The sequence below is a fragment of the Bubalus kerabau genome, chromosome 7 (genome assembly GCF_029407905.1).
Source record: "Bubalus kerabau isolate K-KA32 ecotype Philippines breed swamp buffalo chromosome 7, PCC_UOA_SB_1v2, whole genome shotgun sequence".
Taxonomy (NCBI): Eukaryota; Metazoa; Chordata; class Mammalia; order Artiodactyla; family Bovidae; genus Bubalus; species Bubalus kerabau.
The window spans coordinates 105,804,121-105,821,665 of NC_073630.1; the positions used below are offsets into that span (position 1 = coordinate 105,804,121).

General features: G+C 36.2%; 1 protein-coding gene across 9 annotated transcripts in view; it reads left to right on the plus strand.

The window, feature by feature from the left end:
• Nucleotides 1–17,545, plus strand: part of PTPN13 (protein tyrosine phosphatase non-receptor type 13) — a 225,857-nt gene that overhangs the window by 89,540 nt on the left and 118,772 nt on the right. For all 9 annotated transcript variants that reach the window (XM_055589037.1, XM_055589036.1, XM_055589033.1 and 6 more), the window contains exons 5-6: nt 702–887; nt 6,065–6,152. In XM_055589037.1, the coding sequence (XP_055445012.1) occupies nt 702–887; nt 6,065–6,152 (274 nt within the window). The remainder of the gene's footprint in view (nt 1–701; nt 888–6,064; nt 6,153–17,545) is intronic.

The following is a 17,545-nucleotide window of genomic DNA, read 5'->3' on the forward strand; positions in this document are numbered from 1 at the left end:
GTGTCTGACTCTTCACGACCCCATGGACTGTAGTCTATCAGGCTCCTCCATCCATGGAATTTTCCAGGAAAGAGTACTGGAGTGGGTTGCCATTTCCTTCTCCAGAGGATCTTCCCAATCTAGAGGTCAAACTTGGGTCTTCCACATTGTAGCCAGACACTTTACCATCTAAGCCACCAGGGAAGCCCATATATATGTATATAAGCAGTTTATATATATGTATACATGTATGCTGCTGCTGCTAAGTCACTTCAGTCGTGTCCGACTCTTTGCGACCCCATGGACTGCAGCCTACCAGGCTCCTCCGTCCATGGGGTTTTCCAGGCAAGAGTACTGGAGTGTGGTGCCAATGCCTTCTCCACGTATACATGTATATGCATATATATAAACTGCTTACCAAAACCCTTGGTTAATCAAAACATTCCATTTCTTATGCATACCAAAAAAACCCAGGTTTTTTTTAATAATAACTCCTATTCTTAGGAGATATATGTTAACCATCCTCCGCTAATACAGTTTTTATGTTATGAAAAGGTAAAATGCAGTCAAACATTTATGCTACTACATAAGGAATTCACTTCCTCCAAGTATTTGAAGTGTATTTATTTGGTATGGTTCCTGTGACTCTGGAAATGATTTGTCTCCCATTCGTTCGATTTACCCTCGCTGATCAACGTGACCTTTTCCTTCTTTGTCCTCAGCCTATCAAGCTTGGAGATCATCTCAACAGCATACTACTTGGAATGTGCGAGGACGTGGTTTATGCTCGGGTCTCTGTCCGGACTGTCCTGGATGCTTGCAGTGCCCACATCAGGAATAGCAATTGTGCGCCTTCATTCTCCTACGTGAAGCAGTTGGTAAAACTGGTTCTGGGAAGTCTTTCTGGGGTAAGCCACAGTTCCAACTGGCGCATCTAGTCATACTTTAAACTTTAGTAGCATTTCACAAGATTTTCTTTAAATATGGATAGCATTTCTCCATGAAGACTAGGAACAGGAGACTGAATTTCTTTCAAACGTTAGTTGTTTATTTGAAACAGTACTTAAAATAGAAGCCCACTGCAATAGTTTAGTCTTCTAGATTTTATGAGAATTTGTCTTTTTAAATTTTTTAAAATAAAAAAAAATTTTTAATTGGAGGATGATTGCTTTACAGTGTTGTATTGGTTTCTGTAGTACAATAGCACAAATCAGTCATAACTATATATATATACACACATATATATAGTTATAGGGAGGGAATATGTATATATATGTACATATACATATTCCTTCCCTCTTGAGCCTCCCTCCCACACACCCCATTAACCTATCCCACCCGTCTAGTTCATCATAGAGCACTAGGCTGGGTTCCCTATGTTATATAACTATAATACTAGCTATCTGTTTTATACATGGTAGTGTATATAATGCCAGTGCTCTTTCTCAATTGATCCCACCCTGTCCTTCCCCTGTGGTGTCCATAAGTCCTTTCTCTACGTCTGTGCCTTTATTCCTGTCCCGCAAATAGTTTCATCAGCACCGTTTTTCTAGATTCTGTATACATATGTTAATATACAGTATTTGTTTTTCTCTTTCTGTCTTTCTCCACTCTGTATAACAAGCTATAGGTTCATCCACCCCAGTTCAACTGATTCACGTTTGTTCCTTTTTATGGCTGAGTAATAGCCCATTCTATAATGTACCGTAACTTCTTTAACCATTCATCTGTTGATGGACATCTAATTTGCTTCCAGGTTCTGGCTATTGTGAATAGTGCTGCAGTGAACACTAGGGTACATGTGTCTTTTTGAATAGTCTTTTTTTTTAGAACTTTATTCTAGAAAGTAATATAGAATCACAGCATGTTAAAGCTAAAAATGTCTTCTTGCCTCTCTTCTTTCATTTTTTCCTATGGAGCTTTCAGTAAGTGAGTCTATCTACTGTGAAAGCCATATGGGCATGCAGCATGGGTTTTAGAGTCATTTACATGCATTTTCAATTTCTTTAGACCTCTTTCTTGCCCACTTAGTCTGGACCTCTTAAGGATTTCTACACCCTCCCCACCTTATTGGACATTGGCTTCTGGTGTGTGAGGGGGATACACGCTTGCATTCCTACCAGATTAGTCCAAAACAGGGACTACCTTTATTTTCTCGCTTGTCTTAGATATGAAGAATCCCAAGACTAACAGTCTGTATATCTAATAATCCCTCCATTGTATTTCTCAAGCTGTATTCTATGCTATTTGCCATAGATTGGCCATCCTTTGTTGTTGCTTTTTAAGGAAATTCTTTTCTCTCTCTTTTTACAATAATTTTTGTTTATTTATATATTTATTTTTGGCTGTGATGGCTCTTTGTTGCTGTGCAGGCTTTTCTCTAGTTGTGGCAAGCAGCGGCCACTCTCTAATTGTGGTGCACAGGTTTCTCATCGCGATGGCTTCCCTTGTTGCTGAGCACGGGCTCTCGGACATGTGGGTTTCAGTAGTTGCGGCTCCCGGGCTCTCATGTGCAGGCTCAGCAATTGTGGCTCAGGGGTTTAGTTGTTCCACGGCATGTGGATCAGGGATCAAACCCATGTCCCCTGCATTGTCAGGTGGATTCTTGACCACTGAGCCATCAGGGAAGCCTTCTTTTGATTTTTGGTATTTGATCTAGATTTGAACTTCATCTGCTCTTGCCCCTTACGTTATGGTACCTTGAGTTCCTCTCTTTCATGTGACTTTGGATGGACTTGTCACTGTCGCACAGTGTTCTTGCTGGCTTCCTCTTAATTTCTCATCCCTAGGGATTTAGTTCTGCTAACCTTAACCAAGATGTTGTATGGCTGGCAAGAATATATCCAAATTCCACATGCTTTGCCAGTTGATAGGTTCATAAAGTCTTCTAGGCAAGTGGTTTATAAAGTAGACTCCAAGGAGCCTTTGCAATTCTGTAGTGAGAGGAATTGGGGTAGTAGAGGCTAAGTGAAGAGGGTTCTTGGCCGTGTATTTCCCCTTCTTGACTAGGGCTGATTTATTTGTTTGTATTTCTTGTGTGACCTTTTTTTTTTTCCCAAAACAAAGATAAAGATACTAAAAACTTAGGAAAGCCCTCTATCCCAGAGGTCCCCAGCCTTTTTGGCACCAGATTTTGTGGAAGACAGGTTTTTCCACAGACTCAGGCAGTGGGGAGAGTGATGGTTTGGGGATGATTCAATTGCACTACATTTATTGTGCACTTTATTTCTATTATTATTGCATCAGCTCCACCTCAGATCATCAGGCATTAGATCCTAGAGGTTGGGGACTACCACTCCATTCAGACCAAACTATCCTACATATTTTGAAATACATTTTTGTTTAAAAAAAATTTCTCTGTGTTCAAGTAGAGTTGAGGGAGAACTCTTTAAGGAATATTAAATGTAAATTCACTGTAGAACTTCTCAGAGCCTTTAATATACTAGGTTGTATTACTAACCCTCAAGAGGGAAAGGCACGTAGGTGAAACATTTCCCAAACTTATTTGTGCGTTCTTTCACAGATCTTCTCATAATACTGATGTTCTTGTGAAAACTCCCTCTGAGGAATGATCTGTACTAACTCCTTCACTTTATAATTTACCTATTTCTATTTTGGCTTTGTTTTTTAAAAAATTTTGAAGATTTTTTTTTTTTTTTTTGGCTGTGCTGGGTCTTTGTTGCTGTGCGGGCTTTCTTCTAGTTAGGGCCAGTAGGGGGCCGCTCTTTGTTGCGCTGCGTGGGCTTCTCATTGGGGTGACTTCCTTTGTTGCGGAGCTCGGGCTCTAGGCACGAAGGCTCAGTGGTTGTGGCGCATGGGCTTAGTCGCCCCGGAGCATGTGGGATCTGCCCGGACCAGGAATGGAACCCATGTCTCCTGTATTGATAGGTGGATTCCTATCCATTGGACCCCCAGGGGCATCCTATATATTTCTTAAAGAAATTGAGACTCACAAAGCTTATGTGACTTCTGTTTCCTATTAATCAGTCAGGAATTTAACAGCTATCAGAGTTTGAGGGGAAAGGATACAAGGAATGACTGAGTTGAAAAAGAGCGCTTTAAACTAGATCCCAGAGACTGGATAGAAAGAAAGGGTAATCCAGGCAGAGGGAAGTAAACTTGGATCAGTGCCCTGAGACGCGAAAGAGCAGAATGTTCAAGGAACAGGGATAAGTCTGACACAGGATGTGCTGTGGGACTTTTTAGTGGGAGAGAAGCATAGAAAGGTCAGTTGGAGTCAACAGGGAGAGAGCTCGCCTTTCCAGAGGCAGATTTCAAAGTAGAAATAATAACACTCCCCCCATCCTTCGCTCTTGAGAGTCTCCTGGATATAATCGGACAGAAGTAACTCTCATAGCTACCATTTTTAAATGTTGAGTTTGTTTTGTGCTGAATGACTTACGTGTTTTTTTCACCTTTATTCACCAAAATAGCCCAGGTTATAAGACAGAATTTCATCCTCCTCTTAGAGAGAATGAAACTGAGGTTCAAATAGATGAAATAACTTGCCGTGGCCACATGCATGGTAAATGACAGAGACACAATCGGAATCTGGATCTCTCTGACCCTGAAGCCCATGCTGTTAGCCAGCACGCCCCTCTGAGACTATCATTCTCCCCAGTAGCTGATAGAAAGACTTAGTGTTTCATCCAGTGTGAAATTCACTACAAGTGTCCATAATCCTAACTCACTTAAAATTAATTAGCCTAGAGTAAAAGTCAGTAGGCCAGCTTACTTGTCAACATTCTTCCACTGATTTAATCTTATAACATGTTTGAATGCAGTTTTACTTACCTGTAAGATAGTAGTAATAGTGCATACCATCCACCCATATTAGTGAGTAGTTGTAAAGATAATTATTTCAATATTGATGAGCTGCTTCAGGGTCCTTAGAAATTTGCTATTTCTCCCTTTATTGTAATGTGAAGTTAATAATAATATATACCACATGAGGTTTTTTTGATAGTTAAATAACATTAAGTATGTAAAGTCCTAAAGGTGGTACCTGCCTTACAGTAATTGCTCAGTAAATGTCAACTGTTATTAATAGTGTTCATGCAGGAATACCCAAAGATGATACAGGATATTGTCTCTTCTGTTACTGATAATACAGTACAGTGTGAACTAATATATAGTTGAAACAATACCATCATTTCAGAAATATTTCCATTTAAGTCTTCTTATAGGTAGGAAGCATAATGCCTTCGATATACTACCTTAAATGGATTTTTAATTCATATTTAAACAAGTTCCACTCATGGAGAAATAATAAAATGTATTAAATGTGTGTAAACAGATAAGTCTGCATGCTCTTGGTGCCAGAGTTAAGTAATTCTTCTTTACCATTCTCTCTTCTTACATTTATTTCTTGAAGTTTCTATTCTAATTGATCATCTGAATAAACTCAGTAGTAGTCTTAACATTTCACCCCTTGTAATGTGGAATTTGATCTAATTTGACGTGCTTTATTTTAAACAGGTACCCTCGGTTAAAAGTTTAAGTTAAAAGTTAAAAGTTTAAGACTACTTAAACATTTAGTTCTAAAAGAGTCTCAAAAGAGCATTGACTTAAATTTAATTGTTATCCCTCAATATATCCATTTAGTTTAAAGCGTATTTCAAATGTAACTTCTGGCAGGCAAAATCTAGAAAATTATTTTCAAAAATAATTTAAATCAGCACTCTCAATTCATAGTTACAAGCAGGAGAAAGCTTTATTATACCAGAATTAATTTGGTTTTAAAATTTTAATCACACTTGAGAGATGAAAGTAGTTTGGGGAAAGAAGAATACTTCAAGTTTATTGCTTTGAAATGGAACTCATTTTAACTAACTTTGTTCCCTAGTTAGCAGATTAGGCTTTGATAGATGTTTCTTGGCTTGTATTTCCTGAAGATGAATTGGCCAGAACTAAGCTACATAAATCTTATCTAAGGAGTATATATTAACAATAGCATATGTGCAGTGTTTTTACTCAAATATTACAGCTTCCAAAAACTATCTAGCTGGTGTCATTCTGTAGACACTTACCTTGAACAGAAGGGAGATTCTTTAGTCAAACTTGACTTTTGATTACCTGTGTACAGACGGATCAGCTTTCCCGTAGCAGCGAGCAAAAGCCTGATCGAAGCCAGGCTATCCGAGACCGATTGAGAGGAAAAGGATTACCAACAGGTAAGAGTGTGTTAACAGAAAATTTTTAGACTTTAAATTTGTTACTATTTCCTTTACAAAATCTTAGTTAACCTAGCTTGGAAATCTGGTACTATGATCATAATCATAAGTGTGCAAAGTGGAGGCATTGAACAGGTAGGAACACTGGATGTATTAATATATAAATCCTTGATCATTTTGCAGAAAATGTTAATACAGTCAGGACACCCACAGTATATCATTTCTTTCCCAATATTGTTATTATAGCAATAATATCTTTATTTACTTTATTGTGATATTTTATATTAAAAATACATTTTAAAGGATGATAAAACATAAATTTATGAACATAAATGTTACTAAAGCAAAAGTTTCAGAAAACAACATTATTCTTGTTGCATACTATTATTTTCTATTTTTCTTTTTTTTAATGCTAATCTCAACCCACTAAATTGATTTCATGACCAATGAGTTGACTTGCAGTTACCAAATACTTAGGTTATACAATGCTTAGTAAGTAAAAACTGATGAAGAGTGGTTTTGCTGTTTGCCAATAGCATTAGATAATTATAGGGTCTACATAGTTATTAAATTTATTTTTTTAAGGAAATGAATACAAAATCAGATTCAAAACACAAGAAAAAGTAGAAAACATAAATTTTTTACATGAAAGTTTATTTTTCAGTGTTAAGTTTCAAGCGTGGTTTATTTATAAAATGAAATTTTGTTTTTGCTGATTATCTTTTTTCTCTTTACTTCTCATCAAGAAATATTGATAATCATGGTCATTTAAACATTAACAAAAATGTTTTGTGAGTGAAATATTTTGTCTTAAGTCTGGGAGCTGGGGTAAAGTAAATATAAATATTGCTTAAATATATTCTAATATAACATACTAATTGATATAGTCATATTAAAAATTAAGATGTTTAACTATTTAATTAGATCATCAGAACTCAGCTAGCTTAATTGAAACCTATGAGAAACTCTCATTGTGAAAACCAAAAACAGACATTTGATTTTCTGGACTAAGCATTTTGCAGAATTCAGAACTCTCATGTCTGAGAGGGACAGATGTGCCCTAAGCAAGTGTACTGGTTACTTTAAGACAAGAAAATCAATAAAATTGTTTCTAATGGGAGTTGGTGATGGACAGGGAGGCCTGGCTTGCTGCAGTCCATGGGGTTGCAAAGAGTCGGACACAACTGAGTGACTGGACTGAACGGAGTGATCCTGCCATAGTGCTGTCAGTTACATGTCTGTTTTGGTGCTTTCGTTTTACTTATTGTGAATAGGGATTTTTTTTTTTTTCTGAAAAGGCACCAAGCTTTCATATCATCAATATAATTAATGTACTTCGAGTTGCATAAATTTCTGTTTCTAATACATACATTATTAGTTTATGTACGGGTCAGAAAAGAAGGCAGATTTTAAATTTAAAAAGTATTTTTAACCCTTTTTCTGTTTTCTTACTATACTCACATCCTCAAATGTATATATAAAATATATATAATATAAATATTTATATAAATAAATAAAAATAAATATTCCTCAAATATATATGTGTGTGTGTGTATAGATATATAGACACACCTTCCTCTCATAGGTAAAAGTCTGTTTTCTTTTGTCTTAAAGGACATGAGGATTTGAGATATAGTGTGAACCTTGATGCTAAAAATAGCAGCACTTTGTTAGTCCATCAAATTTTCAATCAGTCCCCTGTTTTGGAAATAAACGAGTCCTTTTTGAAGGGACATGATGAATACTTTGATAAATGAACATTAGATTTAAAAGAAATGATTTTTTAATTTATTATCTTTCTATTTCTTACTCCTTCCTTCTCTCTTCTCTTACCTCCCTTTCTCTCCTGCTCCTTGCTTTCTTATTTCTCTTTTATGTACTTTCTCTTTATGTAGTTCCCTATCATCTCCGGCTTCAAAGTGGCCATGTTATAAATTTGAAGTTTGTATGCTTGGTTGTTACTTGTTGATTTAGTAATTTTAATGCTATATTATTGATGATTAATTTTTAAAAATAGTTTTTTTTTTTTTAACTAAAACAAGCTTAGTTTCTTTAAGAATAAAAAATGTTCCTATAAATATGAAACCCCTCATTCTATCTCTATGCATTATAAATTTATTGAGTCTAAAGAAAAAGATCACTCTGTCATATTTAGTTTATCAAATTTTGAAAACTAACAAACGTTAACATAATTTAGTTTATATTACTTTCAATGATTCAGTTTTATTTTTTCAGACATGAAGTATTACATAATATTTTAGAAGTAGCAATAGAGATTGAACTGAATCTATACCAACTCTACAATATACTTTTTTTTTCTGGTTAGCTGTTTTTAAAATTTTTATTTCGTATTGGAGTATAGTTGATTTGCAATATGTTAGTTTCAGATGTACAGCAAAGTCATTCAAAGGTATACATATACATGTATCCATTCTTTTTCAAATTCTTTGCCCATGTAGGTTATTCCCATTAGGTTAGATTAGAGAGTGTTGAGTAGAGTTCCATGTGCTGTATAGTACGTCTTTGCTGGCTATTTGTTTTATTTATAACGTATTTGGTTAGCCAAAATGTTCATTCAGGTTATTCCACATTACAGAAAAACCTGAACAAACTTTTTGGCCAACCCAATACTTTAAATAGCCAGTTATTTACTTATCTTAGATAACTCAGTCATGTCTGACTCTTTGTGACCCCATGGATTTCTCCAGGCCAGAATACTGGAGTGGGTAGTCTTTCCCTTCTCCAGGGGATCTTCCCAACCCAGGGATCAAACCCAGGTCTCCCGCATTGCAGGCAGATTCTTTACCAGCTGAGCCACACTGTTTCTGAAAGCCATATACAAAATTAAGTTTTCTAGACATGTATATACTAGAGATGAGGAAAATCTACCAAATTAAGCACATTACTTTTTGTAGATGTTAAATAAATATTTGTTGATTTTGAGTTGATTTTCTCATGAGTATGGGAAAGATATAATAACATGTCTATAATATAATTTTAATGGTTCCAAAAATAAATATATGAGACTCTTATTTTTTTAGATAACTTATTTTAAACATTAAGTTGCATCCAAAATAAAAAGTAAACTATAGTTCACTATTTTAGCTATAACAACAAATACATCAGAAGTTTTAAGCCAAATTATTAATGCCTTTTATTTATGATTTTGTTTTTATAATATTAAAACTTAGTATAATTGTCTAATAGTGCTTTAGAATTATTATGACTAATAGACTGTTGAATGCAGATAATCTAGAATTGACTGTAATAACTTAAGAAAATTTACAGAGAAATCTTTAAATAGCCTATCCATTGATTTTAATTCTCTAATAATCCTGTCTGCTTATTGGAAAATAAAATGTCCCCGATATCGAAACTCAAGAGAATTTTTGTAAGGAATTACAGTTTGTCACACAGAATAAACCTGAATGAGTTCCTTTAATTTAGGGTAGAATTAGAGGTTCTTGTATTTAAAGAAACAGTAGCCCTTTTTTGGACTGTGTGTGTGCATGCTCAGTCGGGTCCAACTCTTTGCGACCCGATGGGCTGTAGCCTGCCAGGCTCCTCTGTCTGTGGAATTTTCCAGGCAAGAATACTAGAGGGAGTTGCCATCTCCTACTCCAGGGGATCTTCCCAACCCAGGGATCGAACCCTCTGGACTCTCCTGCATCGGCAGGTAGATTCTTTTACCACTGAGCCACCTGCGATAGCCTTTGTTGGATCAGCTATAATGGAAGGATTCCTCAGTTCATCTTAGTCATTGCTTACCACAATAGTAATAATGCTCAAAGGCTTTTTTAATTTATCCTTAAAAATTTATAAAACCACATCTCAAGGACAGAATTAATATAGTATACTAATTTATAGGCATTATCAGACAGAAGAAGTTAGAAGCTAATAGTGGCATAAACTTAAATAATATAAATCTTTTTAAAAATTAACTCATAAAGAAGAAATACTCTTGTATGACAGTGGTATTACTTTGGGGCAGTACCAGTTCTTAACTGTCGGTGGTCACTTGGGCAAAGCAACATTGTCATATTAAGTTAGTACTCTTGCCTGGAAAATCTCATGGACGGAGGACCCTGGTGGGCTGCAGTCCCGGGGTTGCTAGAGTCGGACATGACTGAGCGACTTCACTCTCACTTCTCACTTTCATGCATTGGAGAAGGAAATGGCAACCCACGCCAGTGTTCTTGCCTGGAGAATCCCAGGGACGGGGGAGCCTGGTGAGCTGCCGTCTATGGGGTCGCACAGAATCAGACACGACTGAAGCAACTTAGCAGCAGCAGCAGCAAGGCATTCACTTTGATGTAGATTAACCTAAAACCTTTATGTAGTGATAACTTGTAGTTTATTCGGTTCCTGACCACTGTTCTCGATAAGTAAAATGTCAGGATTTGACATTTTCCAGTGAGATATAGAATTAGATTAAAAGAAGTGGACAATTTTAGAGATAATGCCTCATACCTAAGTGATTTGATTGTTCAATTAAAACATAGCAATAACATTTTTCATCTATGAGTAAATGAACTTAAGAAGTCTCTCCTTATATCTTACCTCTGAGATCTGTTACAGAAGCTAAGGCCTGAACTAGCGGGCTGTGGGCCCCTACTTTGTTATTTAATACTGCCAGCGCACGAAGTGTAACGGCTGCACTAAGCAGAAAGAAATCGAGCGCTTCCTGCCAAGTGAGCTTAAGGTAGAAACCTACACCTTGATCAGATCAGCACGATGGTGCTCCAGAACTCAGGCATGTTGATAATATCATGTTTCTTTTTTTTTCGAACCTGATCACATTTGTGAGGACAGATGGGGAATCAGGGAGCCTGTTTTAATACTGAAATGTCATTTTGAAGTTAGCTGCTAAGAGGTGCTGTGAATCTGAGTCTGTGTGTGAGGGGAAAGATGAATGATGCTATCCCATTAAGGATAACGTTAATCATAAATAACAAAAAGAGTTAAAACAGTGTACTTTACAAGGAAGGTTTTTTAATTTAATAAGTGGAATATGTTATATTACGAATACTCTTTATGATCTTAAAATCTTTTATTCATACCTCTTCAAAGTTGATTGTTTGCTCTTTACTTTTTAGCAAACTACATACTCTCTGAAAGGGAAATGCTTGTGGTTTCATTTTAAATTTGAATACTTATAATTGTGTGTAATCTAATGTCTGTAAATTCTCTGAACTCAAAACATCCTTAAGAAATGGAAAAATCTACCTACAGTGCCTCCTTGTTCTGAATAACTTGATTTTTTATTATAGAATCTAAAACTTTTCTAGGAGATCTTTTGATTTCTGTTTTTATGATTTTTCTTTCAAAAGGAACTTAAATTCTCCCTCAGTAGATAATTATATGCTGAGAAAAATAAAGCAGAAGCAAAAAAAAAAAAAAAAAGAGGCAAAATTTAGAATTTTATGCTGCTACTTGTTCAGAAGAGCTTATGATCGTTCAAATGGGCTAGTTTATTTATCCTATCATCTCTAAGAAGTAGGCATAGCAAATTATATCCACATTTTCGTAGATGAAGGAAGTGAGAAACAGAAATTAAGTGGCTTGCCCAAACTCATGGATTGAATAATAAAGCCAGAATTAAAACCTCATCTTTTGACAGTAATCTTTCTGGTAGACTATGCTACTTAAGTTGGCTTAAAAAGGTTTCGTAAGTTATGTATTCATTCTATTCTATAAACTTCTTTGAAATTTCTTTTATCAGAAACTGGAAATACAAAAACAAGTAAGACATGGTCCTTTATGTTACTATTCCAGTTAGGGGTGGAGGTGAGAAAATGAGTAGGAATGATGACAGATACAGAATATAATGGATAATTTTAATATAGCAAGAAAAATGTCTTCATAGAGGTCCAGCATGCACTGTGAGTTTAGGTGAAGGAACTTCTAATTCTACCAGAATGGGAAAATACCATAGAAAGCTCCTCTTGAAATCTTTTAAGAGTAGTTACAGTGGGTATTCCTTTCAGAAATACTGTTAGTTACATTTCCTGTGATCAAAATGAGTAGCAAGGATAGCTTTTGAAAGTGAAAGTCGCTCAGTTGTATTGGACTCTTTGCAACCCAATGGACTATATAGTCCATGGAATTCTCCAGGGCAGAATACTGGGGTCGGTAGCCTTTCCCTTCTCCAGGGGATCGTCCCAACCCAGGAATCAAATCCAGGTCTCCCCATTGCAAACAGATTCTTTACCAGCTGAGCCACAAGGGAAGCCCAAGGATAGCTATTAGGTATACTTAATTAAAGGAGAAGGCAATGGCACCCCACTCCAGTACTTTTGCCTAGAAAATCCCATGGACAGAGGAGCCTGGTAGGCTGCAGTCCATGGGGTCGCTATAGTCGGACATGACTGAGCGACTTCACGTTCACTTTTCACTTTCATACATTGGAGAAGGAAATGACAACCCACTCCAGTGTTCTTGCCTGGAGAATCCCAGGGATGGGAAGTCTGGTGGGCTGCCGTCTCTGGGGTCTCACAGAGTCGGACACGACTGAAGCAACACAGCAGCAGCATACTTAATTAATGATTTCAGTGGTGTTTATTGCTTGCTTGATAAAGTAATTATAATGGCCTGGGCACATATTTAGAAGCTCTGGAAAGAAGCTAAAGAAACTGCATTTTATATAGTGTCAGATATAGGAGGTGGCACGGGTATTAACTGTTGATGGTTTTCACTGGTGTGGTAGACTTAGGCATCTAATACACGGGCCTAGAATGCCATGATTCTCCTCATTTATATGGCCAGATTCTATATTTCAGCTCTAATTTTGAATTCTCAGATTAGTGAAATTTTTTCCCTAAGTACTTTAGCATCACAACAGCCATGATACTATTCTGCTGTGTATGATGCCATATGTATTTTATCTACCTGTGAAGTGTTAATGAGGCAATTACATATCTCATGTGGTTGAAGATAGCAAGCATCATTGACATAACAAAATGCATCAAGACTCCTGCCGGTTAGGAATATGTGATTTAAGAATAGTATGTTTGTAACCAGCTGAAACCCACTTCTCTGTGTCCTTACCTAAAGGTGTATCTCCTTTTTCTTCCAAAAAGCAAACAGAAGCAGTCCTAGGCTAGAAGGTTCACTGGAGAAACCACTTAGCTCAAAACATCTCTTTCCTACCACTTCCTTTCTCTTCCTTCAAAAGCTCATCCACACTGTTTCTCCCTTTAATAATTTTGTAGCTCATAGCTCTTACAATTTTACTTTAGATCATCTGTAACAAGTATATACGGATCACTTTGGACCTTATTTCACACCTCCACAACCTTTTGCCTGTTTTCCTGAAGAGTGTCAATGCCTTCTCCCTCCCCTACCCACCATCTTACTTTCTCATTCCACTTCCTGTATCATCATGCCTTTCTTTGTCCTCTTGGCTACTAGTAAAAGTGAAGTTGCTCAGTTGTGTCCGACTCTTTGTGACCCCATGGACTGTAGCCTACCTGGCTCCTCCGTCCATGGGATTCTCCAGGCAAGAGTACTGGAGTGGGGTGCCATTTCCTTCTCCAGGGGATCTTCCCGACCCAGGGATCGAACCCAGGTCTCCCGCATTCCAGGCAGACGCTTTAACCTCTGAGCCACCAGGGGAAGCCCCTTGGCTACTAGAAGAGACCTCAACTGTGGTTCAAAATCATCCTTTATAAGTAACAGTCATTAGATCTTAGGTTAGTTATAATATGACTTTCAAACATATAGAGCAAAATGAGTCATATTTTATAGAAACAAAGTAGGAAGTTAGTGTGAACTTTTTAAAAAAAATAAATCAAAGATTGATATTTGTGTAAACTTTTAAGTGAGTTATTTTCATTATAATTTTGTACTACCCTACAGAATTTAAAATGATAACTTTCTGAATTTTTTAATAAACATGAACTGAAATATTTTTATATCTACTAATTTTCATAAGGGTTTCCCTTGTGGCTCAGCTGGTAAAAAATCCACCTGCAATGTGGAAGACCTGGGTTCCATCCCTGGGTCGGGAAGATCCCCTGCAGAAGAGAAATGCTACCCACTCCAGTATTCTGCCCTGGAGAATTCTATGGACTGTGTAATACATGGGGTCGCAAAGAGTTGGATACAACTGAGCAACTTTCACTTTCATTTTCAATTTTCATGAAGACAATAAAAGCTAGCATTTATAAAATAGTAGTAATCTAAGAGCCACCTTATTAGTTTTTAGTTTTAAACTTCATATGGCTAGTGAGAAGACATGGTTCTTTTAGAATACCATGGCCCATTTATATATTGCTAATAAATACTAATGTCCTAAAAGGGGATGATAGTTTAATTGTTACAAATAGTCTCATGATATGTCAGTGGTGGTCAGGGTATCTTCACTGAAGAAGTCATAAGTAAAACTGTAGAATGGGAAGCAACTAACCACAAAAAAGGTCTAGAAGAGACCACTCAGGGAAGATAAAATGGTATATACAAAAGCCCTAACATATAAGAGACCTTAACAGAGAAAAACCTGTGGCCTGGATGGAATAAAGAAAGTGGAGATGAATCCCTAAAAAGGATTCAAGTTGCATACCCAGAAGGAGTCTAAATTGTATTGGAGTGCAATAATTATGCCTTTGAGACTTATTAAGAATAGTGACATCATGGAATGCGCTTTTAAAAGATGGTTCTGGCTGTTGAGTGGAGTATAGTGGATGCAAAAAGAAGCAGGGTGACCATTGCAGTTATCTAGTCAAGTGGTAGTGTTAATTGGGAATAAGGGGATTTCAGTAGAATTGGAAATAATCACATGGAGTAACATATCTCTGAGAATTTAGGTAGCCAGCACTTTCTGATGAATTTAATATGGGAAATGAGGAAGATGAAGAGTTTCAGGAGGGTGCCCATATTTCTGTTTTGAGCAATCAGCTGAATAATGGTGCCACTGACCCAAGTTGGGAAGAGTTGGGTAAAGGACATCTCTGGGTGTGGGAAGCATAAGGTTAGTTTTAAGCATGTTCGCTTTGAGGTGCTTCGGAGATACACGAGTAGAAGTTCCAGTTTCTGTTTCAGATTGGAGCTCCCAGAAGAAGTCAGTGCCACGAATATAAATTTGGGAGTTGTCAATATGTGGATAATATTTAAAGTTGTCAATATGTAGAAATATTTAATATTTCACTCTGTTAATAGAGTGAAAACATAAGATTCTAAAAGTGAGACCTGAGGAAAACCAACAATTGCATATCCAGTAGAAGAGGGGAAAAAAAAGACTTAAAAGGAGCTAAGTAGGAAACCAGGCTTGTAAAGAGAGGAAAGTGATTCCTTAAGGGATTGTTCTCACTGTTAGTTGTCACTGAGAAGTAAAATATGAATACAAAAGTGTCTACTGAATTTGGTAATATGGATGCTATTAGTGATAACATGATGGGAGCTACCAAGTTGGAGAGGAGCTGGAAGTTGACTAAAGTGGGTAGAATAATGAATGGGAAGTGAGAAATTGGAGACAGCAGTAACTAGACGGGAATGTGGTCAGAGGGGAGAGATTTTGTTTAGTTTGTTTTGTGATAGAGATATAAGGGAACATTTGTATACTAATGAGAAGGACTCAATAGAAATGGGAGACAAGGAGGATGGAAGCAGAGCGGGCAGAAGTTAACCAAAGATGCAAAATCATTGATAAAAGTAAGAGGAGGGGGGAATAGAACACACACTGGGAATTGGCCTTCAACCGGTAGGAAATTTCACCCCTTGAGACAGTAGGGAAAAGATTGCCAAGACAAATAGATATATAGAATTAGGCATGGAACAATGAAAAAGCTCTCTTCTGACAACTTGTTTTTTCTTGGTGGAATATGAGACAAGAGCATCAGATAGAGAGGTAAGGTGGGAAAGAACGAAGAAACGTGAATCCATTATTGTGAAAAGTGAGTGATGTTGAGTGTTTATCATGGTTGACCATGAATTTATGTTGCTGCCAGAATATTTGTTTGATTTTCTCCAAGGTTTGACTCAGCTTGGTAGCCAAGATAGTAAAAGGAGGCAGATTGTTGAGCTCATATATGCTTCTATGATTCTTAAATCCTTTCGATTCTTATTTTTTATCGATTGTATCCTATCAACTTTTAAGAATATCTTTGTTCTCTATTTTTTAATACAATTTTAAATAACTGAGTTTCAATATGTGATTTAAGAATGTAATTCACCACTGAAGTACTATAACATAGACATATGTTTATCAGTTTTAAATTATTTTATATCAGGATCCAAAGTGTGTGGCAATCTATACATCCAGATGTAGGATGGTCTATTTCCCAGTATTCTGAGCCCCAGATACATGATGTATCCTTACTTGCACTTGAGTGGATTCATGTTCAGGGGAAGATGAATTCCAAGAAAAGCAAAACATTTGAATCTAATTTTCAAGCAATTATGTGTTGCCATTCTGAAATTAATTGACTATGATGTTTAACGTAAAATGTGTGGTGAGGGAAGAAAGCTAATAGTTGTTACCCTGAAGAGGCAGTCGACTTATTCATATGTGTTAATAAATCATTTATTGTTACTGGGAAGGTTTTAGTTATCATTTTATATTGTATCCATAGCAAATAGCTTATCAAAGAGGGAATACAGATGGTCATTCTGGAAATCTTCAGTGTTTATGGGTTATTGATGTCAGTAACTATAAAGTGTTTTTCTACATTTTTCTTTTAAATAGTGGAGCCATATATATGTGTGATTTTTTGTTGTTGAATCTGTGAATTCAAAAAATTTCTGACTGGGCATTTTTGCTCCTCTTCCATGCATTTATAGACTGCTGCCTTGAAAAAACATTAGAATGGCTTACTGGTTTTAACTACATCAAGGACCAAAGCGTAAATAAGAATGGGTAATTTATTCCAGTTAACAAATATTGATACATAATGTTTGAGAGGAAAAACTATTTCAGGATATGATGGTCTGCTATAGAAAAATTAAGTTACTTACGTAATTTAAACACAATCAAATTGTCTGGATTTTAAGCATAATCAAATTTTCTGGAAACATATATGACCTTAATAAAACTTTGATACTCAATAATTCTAAATACTATAGCAGGAATTTTTTTTTTTCCTTTGAGCACATTTATTTGAATGACCAGAAAATGGCAAGGCTTTATATTGAAATAATACATATTTGAATTGTATCTGTAGCCATTAAAAGAGTGTACTATGTATTCTATTATTAACTCCAAATCATTTTATGAATAATTAATATCTACCAAACTGGATAGTATCAGAAACTCTTATCTATTTTTTTAAAACCAAATAATTCACCTTTGAATATAAAACAATGTTACTTTAAAAACCAAGTTCTATATGTTACTGATACCATTTGGTAAGAAACACTGGACTCTGAAACATAGCATCCAACTAACAAACATACCATTT